Raw genomic sequence first — 21,648 nt, forward strand, 5'->3', positions numbered from 1 at the left:
AAAGCACAAAGATCTGACTCCAGCCAGCAATGCTTTCCACGTCATCATTGAGACAAGGTTGTAGTCCTCAAGGAGGAGTGATGATATCGCTCTCTTCTTCCTATTCCAACTTTTTTGCGACACTTCCTCATTTGTTTCTCTGTCCGTCCATGATACTTTCATCGTTCTTCGCAAAAAACACATTTCTGCAGCTTCGAGTCTTCTCTGGTTTCGATCTGATATTGTCCAAGGGTCGCTTCCGTACGTTAGTGTGGAATGAATGTAGCACCGCAACACTCTGAGTTTCGTGCCCATGGAAATTATGTTATGCTTCAGTATCTTGCTCTTAGTATGGACCGAGCTGCCAGAGGAGGTGGCAGATGTGGATACAATTACAACAAGAAAAACACACCTGGACAGGTACATGGATAGGAAAGATCCAGAGGGAGATGGACCAAACATAGGCGATCACGATTGACATCTTGGTCAGCAAAGGTGCGCTGGCCTGAAGGGCTGTTTTTGGGACTACACGAACCTGTAACTCTATGATTAGGAAGGCTTATGGAATGCTTGCTTTTGTTAGTCAAGGCATTGAGTTCAAAATCAAGTTGCAACTTTATAAAACTCTGGTGAGGCCACATCTGGAGTATTGCATACAGTTCTGGTCACTGTAGGAAGGATGTTGAGGTTTTGGAGAGGGTGTAGAAGCAGTTTATCAGGATGATGTCTGGTTTAGAGGGCTCGTGCTATCATGAGAGGCTGGATAAACTTGGGTTGTTTTCTCTGGAACGTCGGAGACCGAGGGGAGATCTGATAGAGGTTTATAAGATTATGAGAGGCACAGACAGAGTAGACAGAGAGTATCTGTTTCCCAGGGTTGAAATGTCTAATACCAGAGGTATTGAAGGTGAGGGGAGAAATTTCAAAGGAGATATGAAAGTTAAGTTTTTCATTCAGAGAGTGGTAGATGCCTGGAATTCATTGCCTGGGGTGGTGGTAGAGGCAAATACATTGGAGGCTTTAAAGAGACGTTTGGATAGGCACAATAATATGAGGAAGATGGAGGGATATGGATATCGTGTAGGTAGGAGGGATTAGTTTTTGGGGATTTTCGAATTACATTTTTTAGCTGGTTCAGCACAACACTGTGGGCCGAATGGCCTGTTCCTGTGCTGTACTGTTCTGTATTCTTGTTCTATATTCTTGTATTCCAACCTCTTGGTGTGGCAGCATCGATGGTGCATAGACCATAAAACAATAAGATATTAGGCCACTTGGCTCATCAACTCTGCTCCACCATTCTACCATGGCTGATCAATTTTCCCTCTCAGCAGCCCAATCTCTTTCCTTCTCCCCATACTCCTTCATGCCCTGACTAATCAAGAATCTATCAATCTCTGCCTTAAGTATACCCAATGACTTGACCTCCACAGCTGTCTGTGGCAATGAATTCCACAGATTCACCACTCTCTGGCTAAAGAAATTCCTCCTCATCTCCGTTCTAAATGGACGTCCCTCTATTCTGAGGCTGTGCCCTCTGGTCCTAGACTCCCCCACTATAGGAAACACCCTCTCCATATCCACTCTATCAAGGTCTTTCAACATTCAACAGGTTTCAATGAGGTCACCTCTCATTCTTCTGAATTCCAGCGAGTACAGGCCCAGAGCCATCAAACGCTCCTCATATGATAACTCTTTCTATCCTGGAAACATTTTTGTGAACCTGCTTTGAACCCTCTCCAATATCAGCACACCTTTTATAAGATAAGAGACCAAACCTACTCACAATATTCCAATTGTGGTCTGACCAGTGCTTTACAAAGCCTCGACATTATATCTTTGTTTTTATATTCTAGTCCTCTTGAAATGAATGCTGACATTGCACTTGCCTTCCTCACCACAGACTCAACCTGCAAATTAACCTTTAGGGAATCCTGCACAAGGACTCCCAAGCCCAATACACAGTGAGTACACAATAAGTATACACATAGCTCTCTGCTCTGGATGACACCTGTCTGCAGGGGTTAAATGTTAAGGGCCCTTTGGAACAGCTGGAAACATCAGGGGTCAGTACACTGGAACCTCTGACTCCGTGCTCCCCGAGGACAGGTGACCCAGGCTGTCAAGGGGCATTACCAGGAATGTGCAGGAAGGCAGAGGAGGTCATTCACAGTCCTGCTAGCTGTAAGGAGGGAAGGATGCAATGTTGAGACTTTATAAAGCTTTGGTCAGATTGCACTTGGAGTATTGTGAGTAGTTTTGGGCCCCTTGTCTAAGAAAAGATGTGCTCGTAGTTTTGAGGATATAGAAGAGGATCACAAGAATGATCCTGGGAATGAAAGGTTTAATATATGGGAAGTGTTTGATGACTCTGGGCCTGTACTTGCTGGAGTTTAAAAGATTGAGGAGGGATCTCATTGAAATCTATCGAAAGTTGAAAGGCATAGATAGAGTGGATATGGAGAGGGTGCTTCCTATGGTGGGGGAGTCCAAGACCAGAGGGCACAGACTCGGAACAGAGGAAGTCCATTTAGAACAGAAATGAGGAGAAATTTCTTTAGCCATTGGGTGGTGAATCTTTGGAATTTAATGCCATGGATGGCTGTGGAGGCCAAGTCACTGGGTGTATCTAAAGCAGATATTGATAGGCTATTGATTAGTCAGGACGTCAAAAGTTACGGGGAGAAGTCAGGAGAATGGGGTTGAGAAGGATAATAAATCAGCTATGATGTTATGATAGAACAGACTTGAATGGGCTAATTCTGCTACTATGGTTGGTGGAAGAGGCCCGAAGGGTCGCGTGTCCTTGTCTTACATCTAATTCACTTGTGCAACGGCAAGCTTGCGGGTGGATTGGAAGGCTGGCCAATGGCGTGCTTGCAGATAGACAGGAAGGCTGGCCAATGGCGTGCTTGCAGATAGATGGGAAGGCTGGCCAATGGCATGCTGGCAGATGGACAGGAAGGCTGGCCAATGGCATGCTTGCAGATGGATGGGAAGGCTGGCCAATGATGTGCTTGCAGGTGGATGGGAAGGGTGGCCAATGGCGTGCATGCAGATGGATGGGAAGGCTGGCCAACGATGTGCTTGCAGATGGATGGGAAGGCTGGCCAATAGCGTACTGGCAGATGGATGGGGTTGCCAATGATATACTGGCAGATGGATGAGGTAGCCAATGACATAATGGCAAATGGATGGGAAGGCTGGCCAATGGCATGTTGGTAGATGGATAGGAAGGCTGGCCAATGGCGTACTGGCAGATAGATGGGAAGGCTGGCCAATAGCGTACTGGCAGTTGGATGGGAAGGCTGGCCAATGGCATGCTGGCAGATGGATGGAAAGGCTGGTCAATGGCGTGCTGGCAGATGGATGGGAAGGCTGGCCAATAGCGTACTGGCAGATGGATGGGAAGGCTGGCCAATGGCGTACTGGCAGATAGATAGGAAGGCTGGCCAATGGCATACTGGCAGATGGATGGGAAGGCTGGCCAATGGCATGCTGGCAGATGGATGGGAAGGCTGGCCAATGGCGTGCTGGCAGATGGATGGGAAGGCTGGCCAATGGCGTGCTGGCAGATGGATGGGAAGGCTGGCCAATAGCGTACTGGCAGATGGATGGGAAGGCTGGCCAATGGCGTGCTGGCAGATGGATGGGAAGGCTGGCCAATAGCGTACTGGCAGATGGATGGGAAGGCTGGCCAATGGCGTGCTGGCAGATGGATGGGAAGGCTGGCCAATAGCGTACTGGCAGATGGATGGGAAGGCTGGCCGATGGCGTGCTGGCAGGTGGATGGGAAAGGTCGCCAATGATATACTGGCAGATGGATGGGAAGGGTCACCATGCCATGCTTATGGATGGATGGGACGTGTGGGGAGGGCTTCTGGCCACAGTTTGCTACAAGTGTGTGTGCAATAGGCGACTGAACGATGGTTCACTATCTAAACACATCTGGAGAAGTGTGTGAGACACACACACATGATTGCAGCTCTGGGTGGTCGGTGTGGGCTGGGTATACACACCGGCATGGGAAAACATGACTTCCACATTGGGGATGAGCCCAGACTGGACAGCAGGCATCACCCAAAAATTTCAAACCAGCAGCCAGCCTCATCAGGGAACGAAGGATCGTTGGACGTACAGATCACCCAAGGTGAACAGCCCTGAATGGGGGTGATCATGCAGGCAGCAATCTAGAGTTAAAAGTCAGTGCAGTTCCCGACTCAGGTCTAATGTCACCGACATGCTGTCTCCTGGCTGCTGTACAATGCAATATATTAAAACATGCTGCAGATTACAGTGAGATCATAATAAATAAATAAGGTGAACAAATAAATGAATAAATAGAGAGAGAGAGACTAATTGATAGAAAGAGACAGACAGACACAAAAACAGAGACAGACAGAGAGACAGAGAGAGAAAGAGAGAGACAGAGAGAGAGAGAGGGAGAGAAAGAGAGACTGAGAAAGAGATAGAGAGAGAGAAAGAGAGACAGAGAAAGAGAGAGACAGAGAGAGAGACAAAGAGAGAGACAGAGAGAGAGAGAGAGACACACACAGAGAAAGAGAGACAGAGAGTCAGAGAAAGAAAGAGAGAGAATCACACAGAGAAAGAGAGAGAGACAGAGAAAGAGAGACAGAGAAAGAGAGAGAGACACACAGAGAAAGAGAGAGAGAAAGAGAGAGAGTCACACAGAGAAAGAGAGAGACAGAGAGAAAGAGAGAGTCACACAGAGAAAGAGAGAGAGAGAAAAAGAGAGAGAGACAGAGAAAGAGAAAGAGCCAGAGAAAGAAAGAGAGTCACACAGAGAAAGAGACAGAGACAGAGAAAGAGAGAAAGAGAGACACACACAAAGAGAGAGACAAAGAGAAAGAGAGACAGAGAGAGACAGAGAGAAAGTCAGAGAAAGAAAGAGTCACACAGAGAAAGAGAGAGACAGAGAAAGAGAGAGAGACAGAGAGAGAAAGAGAGAGAGTCACACAGAGAAAGAGAGAGACAGACAGAGAAAGAGAGGGAGACAGAGAGAGAGAGAGAGAGAAACAGAGAGACAGACAGACAGAGCATAAAGAGGCCAAAATCGTGATGCAGTGCTCATTGCTTTGTGCACTGCTCGGAAATCTGACAGAGGATGGGAAGAAACTGATCCTGAATTGTTCAGTGTGAGACTTCCACCTCTTGCAGAGGGAGAGTAGCTGCTGTCAGTCATCCGGGGGACACAAACCCAGTGTTGGGAGGCACAAGTGCATACCAGCCAGCCATTGTGACTCTTCCTCAGCCACTGCTCTCTGATGCTCAGCTCTGCATTCATCCTCTTTGCAAGTTTCGGTGCATGCCGTAATGGCATGTTTGGAAATCCGACAGATCTGGACCCCTGTCTCCCTGGGTCATTGGAGCAGGTGGTTTGCACAAGTGAGCACTTTCCAGCGCTCACTCCAAGTGAGCCAGGAGTTTCTTGGCTATTAGCAGTCACCAGTCCCACTGACTTCCCCCAGCAACGTTCGACTCAGGTGCCACGGTAACGTCGCTGTCAGTGCGTCACTATCATAGCTCGGGCCATGCAGGAATGGTGAGTTCATTTCTGACGTCCTCTGTGAGGAGTTTGTACGTTCTCTCTGTGACCGTGTGGGTTTCCTCCCACAGTCCAAAGACGTACCAGTTAGTAGGTTAATTGGTCATTGTAAATCAGTGGGTTGCTGGTGGTGCAGCTCATTGGCCTGGAAGGGTCTATTCCACACTGTATCTGAATAAAATTAATAAGTATACATTTGCTATGTGCCTGATATGAAACTTGCAAAGGAGGAGGGCACAGTTTGTGCCGAGGCCAGTCTAGCACACACAGCACACCTCAGAACAAGAATCTCGCTAACACATTCTGTTTAAACGTGGTACCTGCATGCTGTCCAGCGTGCTCTGGAGCGTTAAAGAAACAGCAGGAAAAACATTTACACATCTGCCCAAACCAGGCAGGTACGTTTCCAGACATTCCACGTAACTGTGCCCCCACTGTTATCCCTCCCCGCCCCACACGAGGCCAGACCTCGCCCTACACGGCTCCACAGCCATGTCAGCGCATCAGCTGATAGTCTGAGGCAGCACACACAAAACACTGGAGGAACTCAGCAGGTCAGGCAGCATCTAAGGAAATGAATAAACTGTCGATGTTTCAGGCTGACACCTGTCACCAGGACTGGAAAGGAAGGGGGAAGATGCTAGAATAAAAAGGTGGGGGGAGAGGACGTGAGATAGGTGAAGCCGGGTGAGTGGGGATGATAAAGGGCTGGAGAAGAAGGAATGTGATAGGAGAAGAGAGTGGACCATGGGAGAAAGGCAAGGAGGAGGGGCACCAGGGAGAGGTGATAGGCAGTTGAGGAGAGGCCAGATTGGGGAATTGAAGTTGACGGAAGAGGGAGGGGGCAAAAAAAAGGTACCAGAAGTTGGAGAAATCGATGTTCATGCCATCACTTTGGAGGCTACACAGATGGAATATAAGATGTTGCTCCTCCACCCAGAGAGAGGCCTCATGTTGGAACAGGAACAGGAATCAGAATTGAAACGTTTGGCCATCAGGAGGTTCCACTTCTGTTGGACAGAGCAGAGGTGCTCGACGAAGCAGTCCCCCAATTTACGACGGGTCTCGCCAATGTAGAGGAGGCCACATCGGTCGACCCCAGCAGATTCGCAGGTGAAGTGTTGCCTCACCTGGAAGGGCTGTTTGGGGCCCTGAATGGAGGTGAGGGAGGAGGTGAATGGGCAGGTGTGGCCCTGAATGGAGGTTAGGGAGGTGGTGAATGGGCAGGTGTGGCCCTGAATGGAGGTGAGGGAGGAGGTGAATGGGCAGGTGTGGCCCTGAATGGAGGTGAGGGAGGAGGTGAATGGGCAGGTGTGGCCCTGAATGGAGGTGAGGGAGGAGGGGAATGGGCAGGTGTAGCACTTTGGCCATTTGAGGGACAGTGGCCGAGGAGATTCGTGGGAAGGGACGAATGGACAAGGGAATCACGGAGGGAGCGATCCCTTTGGAAAGCAGAGAGATGGTAGGAGAAAAAGATCTGTCAATAATCTGCCCACTTCCCAATGATGATGTGTGGCCCAGTGACCATTCAGTCCATCTGTGGGCACGCTCCTACCCCAGCCCACCTCCTGAAAGCTTCCCTCTGTTGGCCCCTCCATTAAAGCTGAATCTCTTGAACTATCTCTATTCCTCCATTCTCTGCTTGCTCATATGGTACGTGTCTGTCTGAGAGCCTCTTCAACACCACATTCAGAATAGCTTCAACAACCACCCCTGTATCCCACTCCAGGTCCGTTATCTGAGAAAGGATGTGCTGACGTTAGAGAGGGTTCAAAGGAGGTTCATGGAAATTATTCCAGGAATGAAAGGATGCTCCTATGAGGAGCGTTTGATGGCTCTGTGTCTGTACTCACTGGAATTCAGAAGAATGAGAGGAAATCTCACTGAAATCTGTCAAATATTGAAAGGCCTCAATAGAGTGGATGCAGAGAGGATGTTTCCTATGGTGGGGGAGTCTGGGACCAGAGGACACAGACTCAGAATAGAAGAGTGTCCATTTAGAACAGAGGTGAGGAGGAATTTCTTTAGCCAGAGAGTGGTGAATCTGTGGAATTCATTGCCACAGGCAGCTGTGGAGGCCAAGTCATTGGGTGTATTTAAGGCAGAGGTTGATAGATTCTTGACTGGTCACGGTACAAAGGGATCTGGGGAGAAGGTAGGAGGTTGGGGCCGAGAGGGAAAATAAATCAGCCATGATGAAATGACAGAGGAGACTCGATGGGCCAAATAGCCTAATTCTGCTCCTATACCTTATGGTACCAGAATTGTAAACAGCTGCAACAGGACTTCCTGGCAACCTACGCTCAAAGCTCCGACTGTTGAAGGCAAGCATGCCTCCTTTACCACTCTAATGATTAGTGTGGCCTCGTTCAGGAGTTGTGGACCTAGGCCCTAAGATCCCTCTGTAACTCAGTGCTGTTCAGGGTCCTGAGCAAAATGCTGAAGGGTCGGGCAGCAGCTATGAAAATGAATAAACAGTCAACATTTCAGGCTGAGACCCTTCGTCAGGAGTGGAAATGAAAGGAAAAGACGCCAGAATTGAAAAAAATAGGGGGAGTGGAATGAGAACGAACTAGAAGGTGGTAGGTGAGCCAGGTGGGCGGGGAGTGAGGCTGGGAGGTGATTGGTGGAAAAAGTAAAGGGCAGGAGAATAACAAACTTGATAGGAGAGGAGAGTGGACCGTGGGAGAGTAGGAAGGAGGACGGGCACCTGGGGATGGTGATAGGCAGATGAGAAGAAGCGGTAAGAGGCTAGAATGAAGAATTGAAGAAGAGGGAAGGGGGAGGGGAAAAATTACTTGAAGCTGGAGAATTTGATGTTCTTGTCATTGGGTTGGAGGTTACCCAGATGGAATATGAGGTGTTGCTCCTCCACCCTGAGGGTGGCCTCATCGTGGTAGAAGAGGAGGCCGCCGACCGACGTGTCGGAAAGGGAACAGGAATTGGAATTGAAATGTTTGGCCACCACTGGGAAGTCTGGCTTTTGCCAGATGGAGTGGAGGTGCTCGATGAGGCGGTCCTCCAATTTACGAAGGGTCTCTCCAATGTAGAGGAGGCCGCATCATGAGCACCGGGCATGATAGACAGTCCCAGCAGTCTCGCCGGTGAAGTGTTGCCTCACCTGGAAGGGCTGCTTGGGGCCCTGAATGGGGGTGAGGGAGGAGATGATTGGACAGATGTAGCACTTAAGCTGCTTGCTGGGATAAATGTTGGGAGGCAGATTAGTGGGGAAGGACGAGTGGAGAAGGGAATCACGGAGGCAGCGATCCCTGTGGAAAGCAGAGAGTGGGGAGGGAGGTAAAGGTGTGTTTGGTGGTAGGATCCTGTTGAAGATGGTGGAAGTTGCTGAGTGATGTTTTAAGGGTCCTGTACATTCTTCTGTTACATTTGACTGCCCAAAGTACAACAGCTCACACTTGCCTGAATTAAACTCCATCTGCCATTTCTCTGCCCATATCTGCAAATGATCTGTATCCTGCTGTATTCTTTGCCAGTCATCTACACCAGGGGTCCCCAGCCTCCGGGCCGTGGACCGATACATTGCCGCGAAGCATGCCAGTGCGCAGCGGTAGCTGGAGCGCACCCAGCACATCTTAAAGAAAAAAGCCGAAATAAACAAGCTAATTAATTAGGTGCCGCCCTGATCACTCAGATCAGATCACTCAGATCTGGGCTGACATTTACGTGCCGGGCGGCACCTAATTAATTAGCTTGTTTATTTCGGCCTTTTTCTTAAAGATGTGCTGGGTGCATCCTGGCTACCGCTGGACCCCTGTGTGCTTCATGGCCCGGCATCGGTCCACGGCCCAGAGGTTGGGGGCCACTGATCTACGCTATCCACAACAGCACCAATCTTCGCTTCGTCTGCCAATTTACTGAAGATTAAAGATAGATTTCAAAGATGAGTTTTATTTGTCACAAGTACATCAAACAAAACAGTCCAAGGACGTGCTGGGGGCAGCCCATAAGCGTCACCAAGCTTCTGACACCAGCGCAGCGTGCCCACAACTCATTAACCCTAACCCATATGTCATTGGAACGTGGGAGGAAACCGGAGCACCCGGCGGAAACCCACGCGGACACGGGGAGAACGTACCAACCCCTTACAGACAGCGGTGGGAATTGAACCCTGATCGCTAGCGATGTAAAGGGTCATGGTAACTGCTACCCTACCGTGCTGGCCCTTACTAACCCACCCACCTACATCTTCACCCAAGCCATTTCTAGACAACAGAGGTTCCGGCACCAGAGATCCCCGTGGAACACCACTGCTCGAGGACGTTAAACCAGAGTAACTCCTCTCCAGAATCTGAACCTGGTTTCATATCACTGACATGCGGAGAAAATTGTCGTTTGCTGGCAGCAGTACTACCCTCTGTCGTCTGATTAAATTCTGAATCCAGCAATTCCCTTTCTAACAAGTCTCCGTGGATCCTGTACATCTCCCACAACCATCTGTATCAGCCAAACCTGCCCGATTCACTCACACCCGCTCACACCTATCTGATTGACTCATACCCATCTGTATAACTCACACACGGCTACACAGTGCACATGCACTCACACCCATCCAAATCACTCCCGTCCACGTCGCTCACTCCCAGTCACACCCGTCTACGTCGTTCATTCCTGGTCACTCTTGTCCACGTCACCCACTCCCAGTCACTCCCGTCCATGTCACTCACTCCCGGTCACATCCCTCCACATCACTCACTCCCGGTCACTCCCGTCCACATCACTCACTCCCGGTCACTCCCGTCCACATCACTCACTCCCGGTCACACCCATCTACGTCACTCACTCCCGGTCACACCTGTCTACGTCACTTATTCCCAGTCACTCCCGCCCACGTCACTCACTCCTGGTCACTGCCGTCCACGTCACTCACTCCCGGTCACACCTGTCTACATCACTTATTCCCAGTCACTCCCGTCTATATCACTCACTCCCGGTCACACCTGTCCACGTCACTCACTCCCGGTCACACCTGTCTACGTCGCTCATTCCCGGTCACGCCCGTCCACGTCACTCACTCCCGGTAATACCCGTGCACTTTGCTCACTCCCGGCTGCAACACGGCCAAACGCCATCCTGCTTGCCCTGCACATCCCCGTTGACGTACAGTCCTGGCCATCCCATGCACTCCCACGGCCAGGAGTGTGTCTGGAGCCCCGTGTTTACCTGACCATCCTGGCTGGACACTGATGGGATAGGATCGGGTCCGGCCTCACTCTCCTCCCTTGCGGTCTTTCTGATGAAGTGAAGAGAAAGGTAGATCAAGCAGGGAAAAGTCTTGGAGTCCGATCAGATCCCATCAGTGACAGTCACGGCTTCAGCTAACCTCCCAGCCGCCCTCCGAAGGGATGTCACTCGAGAGCTCAAACCCACCGTTAGCGCAACGCCATTACAGCTCGGAGTGTCGGAGTCTGCTGTCCAATCCCGGGATCCCGAGGAGTTTGTACGTTCTGCCGTGAAGCCTGTGGGTTTCTCCGGGTGCTCCGGTTTCCTCCCACAGTCCAAAGACACAGCGGTTAGCAGGTCAATCGGACATTGTAAATTGTCTCGTGATTAGATTAGGATTAAATTGGGGGTTGCAGGCAGCGCAGTCGTAGGGCCTGTTCCGCGCTGTATCTTAAAATAAAATGAACTAAAATAATTGCAGTCGTGCAGACACAGGCAAAGGAAAATGATCCACTTGATCCACTGACCTCAGCAGTCAGTCAGACCACGGAGCCCCAGCGTTAGCCGCTGGTGACCACAGGGGCGGCACAGTTAGCGTAACCCCTTTACCGTAAGACCGTACACAATGGAGCAGAATCGAGCCATTCAGCCCATCGAGTCTACGCGACCGTTCTTAAAATTTATTTCTTGAGATACAGCACAAAATAGGCCCTCCCGGCCCTTTGAACTGTGCCATCCAGCAGCTTGCCGATTTGACCCTAGCCTGACCAGGGGACAATTTACAATGACCAGGTTACGTACTAACTGGTACATCTTTGGACTGTGGGAGGGAACCAGAGCACCCGGAGGAAACCCACACGGTCACGGGGAGAACATACAAACTACTTACAGGCAGTGGCGGGAATTGAACCTGGGTCGCTGGTACCGTAAAGCGTTGTGCTAACCACTACGCTCTCGTGCTGGCTCAAGCTTACAGTGCTAGCGATCACCATTCGAGGTTCAATTCCCACCGACCTCTGCTTGTGCGTTCTCCCGTGGCCACGTGGGTTTCCTCCTGGTGCTCCAGTTTCCTCCCATAGTCCAAAATCATGTGGGTTAGGGTTAGTGAGTTATGGACAGGATACGTGGGAACTGGAAACATGATAACACTTTGAGGATGCGCCTGGCACACGGTGCTGGTCATTGACACAAACAACGCGGTTCACTGTACGTTTCGATGTACGTGTGACAAGAAAAACTGATCCTTACATTTATGAGAAAATCTGCAGATGCTGGAAATGCACAGGCAAAACGCAGGAGGAACTCAGCAGGTCGGGTAGCATCTACGGAGAGGAATAAACAGTCGAGTATTGGAGACTGCTTTGCTGAGCACCCGCAAGAAAAAGCAGGATCTCCTGCTGGCCACCCATTTCAATTCTACTTTCCATTCCATTCCGACGTGTCAGTCTATTGCCTCCTCTACTGCCGCAGTGAGGCCACACTCAGGTCGGAGGAGCAACACTCCAGCCTGATGGCACAAACATCGATTTCTCAAACTTCCAGTTATGCCCCCCCTCCGCCATTCCCATTTCCCTCTCTCACCTCATCTCCTTAACCTGCCCATCACCTCCCTCTGGTGCTTCTCCCCCTTCTCTTTGTTCGATGGTCATCTGTCCTCTCCTATCAGATTCCCCCCTCTCCAGCCCTTTATCTCTTTCACCAATCAACTTCCCAGCTCTTCACTTCACCCCTCCCCCTCTCCTGGTTTCACCAATCACCTACCACCTTGTACTTCTTCCTCCCCCCCCCCACCTTCTTACCCTGACTTCTGCCCCCACTTTCCAGTCCTGATGAAGGGTCTCAGCCCACGCTGACTGTTCACTCTTTTCCATAGATGCTGCCTGTGTTGCTGAGATCCTCCAGTGTTTTCTGTGTGAATCCTTATATTGAATCAGACCATGGAGGCTGCTGTGACCTCTGGACCAAGTAGATGGGACAGGGTGGTGCTGGCATTTAACCCCGGAAGGCAACCCAAAGTTTTCACAGCAATGACCCCAGAGACCAACCCAGCCCTGGGCTACCGGTGATAGTCAAGCCCAGTGCTCAATCAGAAATGGACCGGTTCAGGGAACATCTGGAAGGAAGGCAGGGAATTCTGGAGCACAGGGTCAGGGCAGTGGTAGCGGAACGGGAACAAACGGAATTGGAGGGAGATCTCTGAGGAACAGAGAATCATGGGGACTGAAAACGTGAATCAGGAGAGAGTGGCAGGAAATAGAACAGGGTCAGGTGTGGTGGGGTGGGGGTCCCATGAAGGGAAGGAACCTGGGTGGGTGGGGGATGTCCTATGAAGACAACATTCCTGAATGGTGAGGGGACCTGTGAAGAGGGGATGATCCTGGGGTCCCACAGAGGGGAGGATCCTGGGATCTGACAGAGGGCAGGATCCTAGATGGGAATGAGGGGTCCCACAGAGGGGAAGATTCTGGGAGGTGAGGGGTCCCAGAAAGGGGAGGATCCTAGGTAGGATGAGGGGTCCCACAGGGGATATGATCTTTGGGGGGGTGAGGAGTCCCACAGAGGGGAGGATCCTATGAGGAGGTGAGGGGTCTCACAGAGGGGATGATCCTTGGGGGGGGGTGAGGGGTCCCACAGAGGGGAGGATCCTGGGGGGGGGGGAGGTGAGGAGTCCCACAGAGGGGATGATCCTGGGTAAGGGGATCCCACAGAGGAGAGAGTACTAGGTGGGGGTGAGGGGTATCACAGAGGGGATGATTCTGGGGTCTGACAGAGGGGATGATCCTTGGGGGTGACGAGTCCCACAGAGAATATGATCTTGGGGAGGGGTCAGGGGTCCCACAGAGGGGATGATCCTGGGTGGGGGGGGGGTCCCACAGAGGGGAGAATACTAGGTGGGTGTGAGGGGTGTCACAGAGGGGATGATTCTGGGTGGTGAGTGGTCCCACAGAGGGGATGATCCTGGGTAGGGTGGGGTCCCACAGAGGGGAGAATACTAGGTGGGTGTGAGGGGTCCCACAGAGAGGATAATCCTGGGTGGATGGGGCATATAAATGGAGAAGATCCTGGATAGGAGGGGGCCCCACAAGTGGGAGGTTCGTGGTGGGAAGGTCCTGTGAAGGGGAGGCTCCTGTGGCAGGAGGTGGGGGAGACAATTTGGGATTGGAGGTCTGGGTGGCAGGAAGCCGACAGTTTGCTCCCTCTTTGCCGAGCCGAACGCTGTGCCAGCAGGGTGTCAGGACACTCAGGAACAGCACGGCTGTACAGCTGTGAGCTCAGACCCAGACATTTCTCGCCAACGACACGCCAACCCAAACGCCAGTGGCAGCCCGGCTCGCACTCACCTCTAACAACTGGACGGCTCCCTCATGCTCTCTCTTCACTTCTACCTGAGCCTGAAGCAGAACAGTTGAGAAAGCGGCATTTCAGTACACGTCAGTGTCTGGACAACCCCTGTATTACAGCAGGACCCCTCCACCGTCTCTCAATGAGCATCCCCCAGCACATCGACCTAGAGGAACACAGTTACTGGAAGAGACAGTTTAGCTCCTCCACACTCTACAACCCTTCCTCATCAGAGTTGGGGAGGGGTGTAGAGACCAGAGGGCAGAGGGGGTTACAGAGATGGGGAGGGGTGTAGGGACCGGGGGGGGGGGTGTACAGAGACTGGAAGGGGTGTAGGGGAAGACTGCGTCCCTGATGCTGTGGTGTATATTGGTGTTTTCTCAGAATCAGAAAAGGTTGAGGGAAGCATTCTGTCCCCTCATTCCCTGAGGAGAAGGCCCACCCCAGGGAGGAGCACCCATGGGTGCTGAGCAGCCTTTTTGTTGCCCCCTCACCTTCTGCAGCTCCCTGATCTCCTGCTGCTTTGTCCTGAGGGTCCCCAGAGCCTCCACATACTCCAGCTCCAAGCGCTGTCTCCGGCCGGCTGCTTCTCTCATATGCTGCAAGAGACGGACAGGGCATCAGTGACGGCTCCACCCGGCACCACAGACCGCCAGGCCGCCAATCCCAACAAACAGGCAGGCATCGCCATCTGGTACGAGGATTGCAGGGCATCTGACCACAAGTCCCTACAAAGGTTTACAAGGACTGCTGAGGGGATCATCAGGGTCTCTTTTCCACCCATCAGAGGTATTTATCTGGAGTGCTGCATACGCAGGGCCCTGGGCATTGTCAATGATCCCTCCCACCCATCCAACAATCTCTGACCCATCAGGCAGGAGGTACTGTGACATTAGGGCAGGGACAGTTAGGATGGGAAACAGCTTCTTCCCCCGGGCCGTAAGACTAATGAACTCCCTGACCTCATCACGTATGAAGCACCAGAGGTGTTATACTGTTTTTTAAACTTGTATCGTAAATGCACCTTATTATTTGTTAATTTCTTTGTGGTAATGTTACTTTATGTGTTATGTATGTGAGTTATATGTACTGTGTTATTCAAAGTTCATTGTCCAAAATGAATTTATTATCAATGTACATATATGTCATTTTCTTGTGGGCATACTCAACAAATCAATAATAGAATAAAACCATAACAGAATCAGTGAAAGACTGCCCAACCTGGATGTTCAGCCAGTGTGCAAAAGACAACAAACTGTGCAAATACGAAATGAAAGAAATAGTAATAATAAATAAATAAGCAATAAATATCGAGAACATGAGATGAAGAGTCCTTGAACCTGAGTCCACAGGTTGTGGGAACATTTCAATGGTGGGGCAAGTGAAGTTGAGTGAAGTTATCCCCTTTTGGTTCAAGAGCCTGATGGCTGAGGGGTAATAACTGTTCCTGAACCTGGTGGTGGGGGTCCTGAGGCTCCTGTACCTCCTTCCTGATGGCAGCAGTGAGAAGAGAGCATGACCTGGGTGGTGGGGATCTCTGATGATGGACGCTGCTTTCCTGCTATGGCATTTCATGTAGATGTGCGCAACGTTGGGAGGGCTTTACCCGCGATACACTGCACTGTATTACTACTTTCTGTGGGATTTTCCGTTCAAGGGCATTGGTGTTTCTATACCAGGCTGTGATACAGTCAGTCAATATACTCTCTACCACACATCTATGGAAGATGGTCAAAGTTTGGACGTCATGCCAAATACTTGCAAACTGCTAAGGAAGTAGAGGTGCTGCCGATCTTTCTTTGTGACTGCACTCACGTGCTGGGCCCAGGACAGGTCCTCCGAAATAATAACACTGAGGAATTGAAAGTTGCTGATCCCCCAATAAAGACTGGCTCGTGGACCTCAGGTTTTCTCCTTCTGAAGTCATCAATAATTAACTCTGTGGTCTTGCTGACACTGAGTGAGTGGTTGTTGCTATGACACCACCCAGCCAGATTTTCAATCTCCCTCCTATATGTTGATTTGTCACCAACTTTGATTCAGCCAAGGACAGTGGTGTCATCAGCAAACTTAAATACGGCATTGGAGCTGTGCTTAGCCACACAGTCATAAGTATAAAGCAGGTAGAGCAGGGGGCGAAACAGACATCCCTGTGGATCATGGAGGAGATGTTGTTGCCCATCCGAACTGACTGGGGTCTGGAAGTGAGAAAATCCAGGATCCAGTTGCACAAGGGAGATGTTGTTTTGCATCTTGGTCCAGAGGAATGTTGCTTCATTTGACGGTATACGTGTGTCCAGCTGAATGACAATAAACTGAACTTGATCTTCAGGAATCCCAGGGATGGTGCAGACCTGTCCCAGGACAGTCACCAATCCACACACTTCCATGTAGTCTTGCTTTTAACCCAAAACATCCACAGCTCCTCCCCTACAGACGCTGCTCGACCCACTAAGTTCCTCCACAAGGGACACCACGGTAGAGCAGCAGTTAGTGCACAGCTCAGGGCATCGGAGTTCAGAGTTCAGTTCCGGCGTCCTCTACAAGAAAGTTTGTATGTTCCTTCCCATGTCCTTGTGGGTTTCCTCCGGGTGCTCTGGTTTCCTCCCACAGTCCAAAGATAGTTTAATTGGTCATTGTAATTTGTCCCATGACTGGGCTATTACAGGGGGGGTGGTGGTGGAGATATGTCTCTACCAAAGGAGGGGTAAGGCACTTCCCTCCGCTAGCCTGCAGGTCACCCTTGGGCAAGGTGTAGCACTTGCTCAGCCCACCCCACCCACCTCTGATCAGGGTCTTGTGAAGCCATGGGAGCAGGTGGTGGATGGTTTCATGAGCAGCTGGTGCAGATCACAAGTCCTGGTTACGTGACCACTGTCGCCAGGCAGAAAATCTCTGGAGAGTATTGATAATGGTTGTCACTTGTCTTGTAAAGTCACTGCCCAGAAGAAAGTGAGGGCAAACCACTTCTGGAGAAAAATTTGCCAAGAACAATCATGGTCATGGAAAGACCCTGATCACCCATGTCATACGACACTGAACATATTGAATGAATGAATTAGGCTAGGGTTAAATAGGTCGGTTGTCAGGTGGTGCAGCTTATTATAAGGGCCTGTTCCAAGCTATATTTCTAAATAAACATTTTTTAAATAATTTAAAATGTAAGTTCCCCTAATAAGTTCCTCCAGAAGATTGTCTGCCATTCTTTGGTTGAAAATAGTTTTCCTTATATCCCTTATACTCCATAACCTAAACCTATGGCCTCTGGTCTCAGACACGTCCCTGGAGGGGAAAGGATTCCTCACTGTCAACCCAATTCTTGCCCATCGTAGTTCTGTAGGCCTCACCCAGGTCCCCCTCAACCTCCTCCTTCGAACAGACCCAACATGTCCAATCTCTCTCATCCCTGAACTGCTTCATTCCATTCCAACAGATTTTGGGGTTGAAAGGGTTAATGTACGAGGGATGCTTGATGGGTCTGGGCCTGTGCTTGCTGGAGTTTGGAAGAATGGGGTGGGGGGGGGAGCTTATTGAAATGTATTGAATATTGAAAGGCCTAGATAGAGTAGATGGGAGAGGATGTTTCCTATAGTGGGTGAGTCCAGGACCAAAAGGCATAGTCACAGAATGAGGAATTTCTTCAGCTAAAGAGTGGTAAATCTGTGAATCATTGCCACAGACCACTGTGGAGGCCAAGTCACTGTGCGAATTTAAAGCAGAAGTTGATAGGTTCTTGATTAGTCAGGATGTCTAAGGGTGTGAACCAGATTTGATTAGGGAGCTTAAGGTAAAGGAACCCTCAGGAGGCAGTGACCAAAGTATGATACGAGAGCAATAATAAATCAGCCATGATGGAATGGCAGAGGACTCGATGGGTAGAATGGCCTGATTTTGCTCCTATGTATTATAGTCCCTACAGGGCTGCAGAAGGGTGGCCCGTGACCCAGGGCTTCTGACCCTGCGGCTCACCTTCACCAGCTGCTCCAGGCTTTCCAGCTTGCCTCGGAGATTCACCTTCTCCTTCACAGCCAAATCCCAGTCCGAACTCACAGCAGTCAGCACGCCCTCACGATAGTCATCTCCTCGGTTCACCTGACGATAGGGCAGTCTGCGTTAGATCTTCACATTCATGTTCAGTTATCACACGTACATCGAAACATGCAGTGAAGTGCATTCTTCGCGTCATCAACCAGCACAACCCAAGTTATTCCTCTCCGTAGATGTTACCTGACCTGCTGTGTTCCTCCAGCATTTTGTGTGTGTGTCACCTAACGATGCGCTGGGGACAGCCCTCAAGTATCACCACAATTTCCGGTGCCAACACAGCACGCTCACCATGTTAAGACGATAAGACAGGGGTTCCCAGCCTTTTTTATGGCATGGAGCCTTACCATTAACCAAGGGGTCCATGGACACCCCCCCACCTCCCCAGGTTGGAAACCTCTGCCATAAGACATAGAAGCAGAATTAGACCATTTAAGCCACCCAGTCTAGTCTGCCATTCCATCGTGGCTGATTTATTATTCCTCTAGTATAAATATTATGATCACTGTCTCCTAAGGGTTCCTTTACCTTAAGCTCCCTCATCAAATCTGGTTCACATGACACTACAGCCATTCCCCTAGTGGGCTCAAACATAAGCTGCTCTAAAAAGGCATTCTACAAATTTCCCTTCTTGGGATCCAGCACCAACCTGATTTTCTCCAACTTACCTGCATATTGAAATCCCCCATGACTATGTCCCCATTTTCAGCAGAACAACAGCACAGAATGAGGTCACTGGGCCCATCAAGTCCATGCTGTCTCACAAAGCAATCCCACCCTCTTTGAATGTTCGCCGTAACTGAATCCCCCCACCACCCACCTCCTGGTTCTACCCCTTGGTGTGTGGGAGGAAACTGGAGCACCCAGAAAAACTGCACAGGCTTGTTGGGCCTGAAGGCCCTGTTACCGTGCTGTATCTCTAAAAAAAATAAAAATAAAAAGCCGAATTAATACTTCACAAACCACAGCCACCAATGCTATGTGGCTTGTACAGGAAGAGTGAGATGGGCTGAATGGTCTCTCAACTGTTATTCAATAAATCATTATACTAACAATAATGAAGGAAAAGAATGGATGATTTTTATGATATTTCTAATCTGGCTTTGAGCCAAACATCTCAGAAACTCTTGGAGCTGAGTTCTGAACTGGGAGATGTTCCTGTGGGACGATGTGGTAATTACGCAGTGAACTGTCCTTTCAAAACAGCTGGAAACTAAACGTTCACTCAGCAGCCCCCTGAGAACAGACACACACAGTACCTCGCACAGTTAACCCTTTCAGCTCCAGGTGACTGCTGCCTGTTGAGTGGAGAGCATTCCAGCTGGTTGCCTCACAGCCTGGCACGCAGGCTCCACGGCACAGGGCCGGAAAAAGCTGCAGAGGGCTGTACACTCACCCAGCCCTGTCGTGGGCACAACCCTCCCCACCGTCGGGGACATTTTGAAGAGGGCAGCATCCATCGTGGACCCTCACCCACTGGGACGTGCCCTCTTCTCATTGCTGTCGTCAAGGAGGAGGTACAAGAGCCTGAAGACCCACACTCAATGTTTTAGAACAACTTCCTCCCCTCTGCCCTCCAATTCCTGAATGGACAATGACCCCACGAACACTACCTCGTTATTTCTGCACAATGTATGTATTGTTATTTCATGTTGTAGCTTATAGCAATTTTTTAATGCATTACACCGCACTGCTGGATTGAGGAGGCGTTTGAGCGTAAGAAAGCCAAATCCCAGGAGCTGGTAGAGCAGTGCCAGGCCACAGACAGAGATGGAGGGCACGATGTGAGCCTATAGAGGTGGGGTGTAGGGGTAGATCCCTTTGTTCAAACGCCCTACCATTCACTGAAGGGCCAGGAAAGAATAAACAGGAAGGATGGCTTCCCATGTCAGTGGATTAAACCCAGTGACAGGGATACAGAGTTGTCAATGGAAGGACTTGAAAGAGTTGGAAAATTCTCTCCCAGAAGTTTGGGTTAGGGCTTAGGGTTTAGGGGTTGAGGGTTAAGGATAGGATGTAATTATGCGGGCAGTGGGAAAATTGTCCATCTTGTGTTTCTTGATCTCGTTATGGGAGAATCAGTGTCACTTGACCCTGCCACTTTGATGTGGCCTTTGCCTTCATTAACCTGGTCTAATAGTGCTTGCATTTATTGAGATCTTAGGGATAACGGAATGGTTGGGATGTAGGTGAGGGGCTGGAGGAGAGAGGGTTGTGGAGGTCAGGGTTAAAGGTAGTGTTGGGGGATGGAGCGGAGGGCCTGGAGGGGAGAAGGGGGGCCTGGCCAGGCCAGGAATTGAGAGGGTGTGGAGGCTAGGGCACCACCAGAGCATAGTGATTAGCACATGCTACTTCAGCTCAGGGCATCAGAGTTCACAGTTCAATTCCGGTGTCCTCTCTGAGGAAATTTGTGCGTTCCTTCCTGTGACCGAGTGGGTGACCAGTGGGAGCTCCGGTCTTCTCCCACAGTCTAAAGGTCTCACCACACTTTGTGTGCTATTGGTCCTTGTAAATTGTCCTGTGATTAAGCCAGGGTTGCTGCACGGTGAGGTTTGAAGGGCCAGAAAAGCCTGTTCCAAGTTTACCTTTACGCGTCACATCTACATCGAAACACAGTCATTTGTGTCTGCAACCAAAGTTCAAGGATGTGCTGGGGGCAGCCCTCAAGTATCATGGGATGCTCACAACTTATTAACCCATACCATAGAAACCACAGAAACTACAGCACAGAAACAGGCCTTTTGGCCCTTCTTGGCTGTGCCGAACCATTTTCTGCCTAGTCCCACTGACCTGCACACGGACCATATCCCTCCATACACCTCTCATCCATGTATCTGTCCAATTTATTCTTAAATGTTAAAAAAGAACCCGCATTTACCTCCTCGTCTGGCAGCTCATTCCATACTCCCACCACTCTCTGTGTGAAGAAGCCCCCACTAATGTTCCCTTTAAACTTTTCCCCCCTCACCCTTAACCCATGTCCTCTGGTTTTTTTCTCCCCTTGCCTCAGTGGAAAAAGCCTGCTTGCATTCACTCTATCTATACCCATCATAATTTTATATACCTCTATCAAATCTCCCCTCATTCTTCTACGCTCCAGGGAATAAAGTCCCAACCTATTCAACCTTTCTCTGTAACTGAGTTTCTCAAGTCCTGGCAACATCCTTGTAAACCCTCTCTGCACTCTTTCAACCTTATTTATATCCTTCCTGTAATTTGGTGACCAAAACTGAACACAATACTGCAGATTCAGCCTCACCAATGCCTTATACAACCTCATCATAACATTCCAGCTCTTATACTCAATACTTTGATTAATAAAGGCCAATGTACCAAAAGATCTCTTTACGACCCTATCTACATACGTCTTTGGAACGTGGGAGAACTTGGAGCACCTCGAGGAAAGCCATGTGGTCACATGGAGAATGTACAAACTTCTCCACGTGGGAGACCTTCTTCACTTAGAGCAGCAGTTCCCAACCTTTATTTCTTCTTCTTTGGCTGTCCATCGATTTTCGATGTTGACTGAGGCCTGG

The 21,648-nt window shown here is 50.0% G+C and overlaps 1 protein-coding gene across 11 annotated transcripts in view; it reads right to left on the reverse strand.

Moving 5' to 3' along the window:
- rimbp2b (RIMS binding protein 2b) overlaps positions 1–21,648 on the reverse strand; it is a 190,325-nt gene that overhangs the window by 91,018 nt on the left and 77,659 nt on the right. For 8 of the 11 annotated variants that reach the window (XM_072240778.1, XM_072240777.1, XM_072240779.1 and 5 more), the window contains 3 exons: positions 18,038–18,160; positions 14,563–14,667; positions 14,068–14,118 (listed from right to left, as the gene is read on the reverse strand). In XM_072240778.1, coding sequence (XP_072096879.1) covers positions 14,068–14,118; positions 14,563–14,664 — 153 coding nt within the window. In that variant the 5' untranslated portion in view covers positions 14,665–14,667; positions 18,038–18,160. The remainder of the gene's footprint in view (positions 1–14,067; positions 14,119–14,562; positions 14,668–18,037; positions 18,161–21,648) is intronic. The other 3 variants (XM_072240780.1, XM_072240776.1, XM_072240773.1) reach the window with 2 other exon arrangements.

This window comes from Mobula birostris, chromosome 22, assembly GCF_030028105.1.
Source record: "Mobula birostris isolate sMobBir1 chromosome 22, sMobBir1.hap1, whole genome shotgun sequence".
Classification (NCBI taxonomy): Eukaryota; Metazoa; Chordata; class Chondrichthyes; order Myliobatiformes; family Myliobatidae; genus Mobula; species Mobula birostris.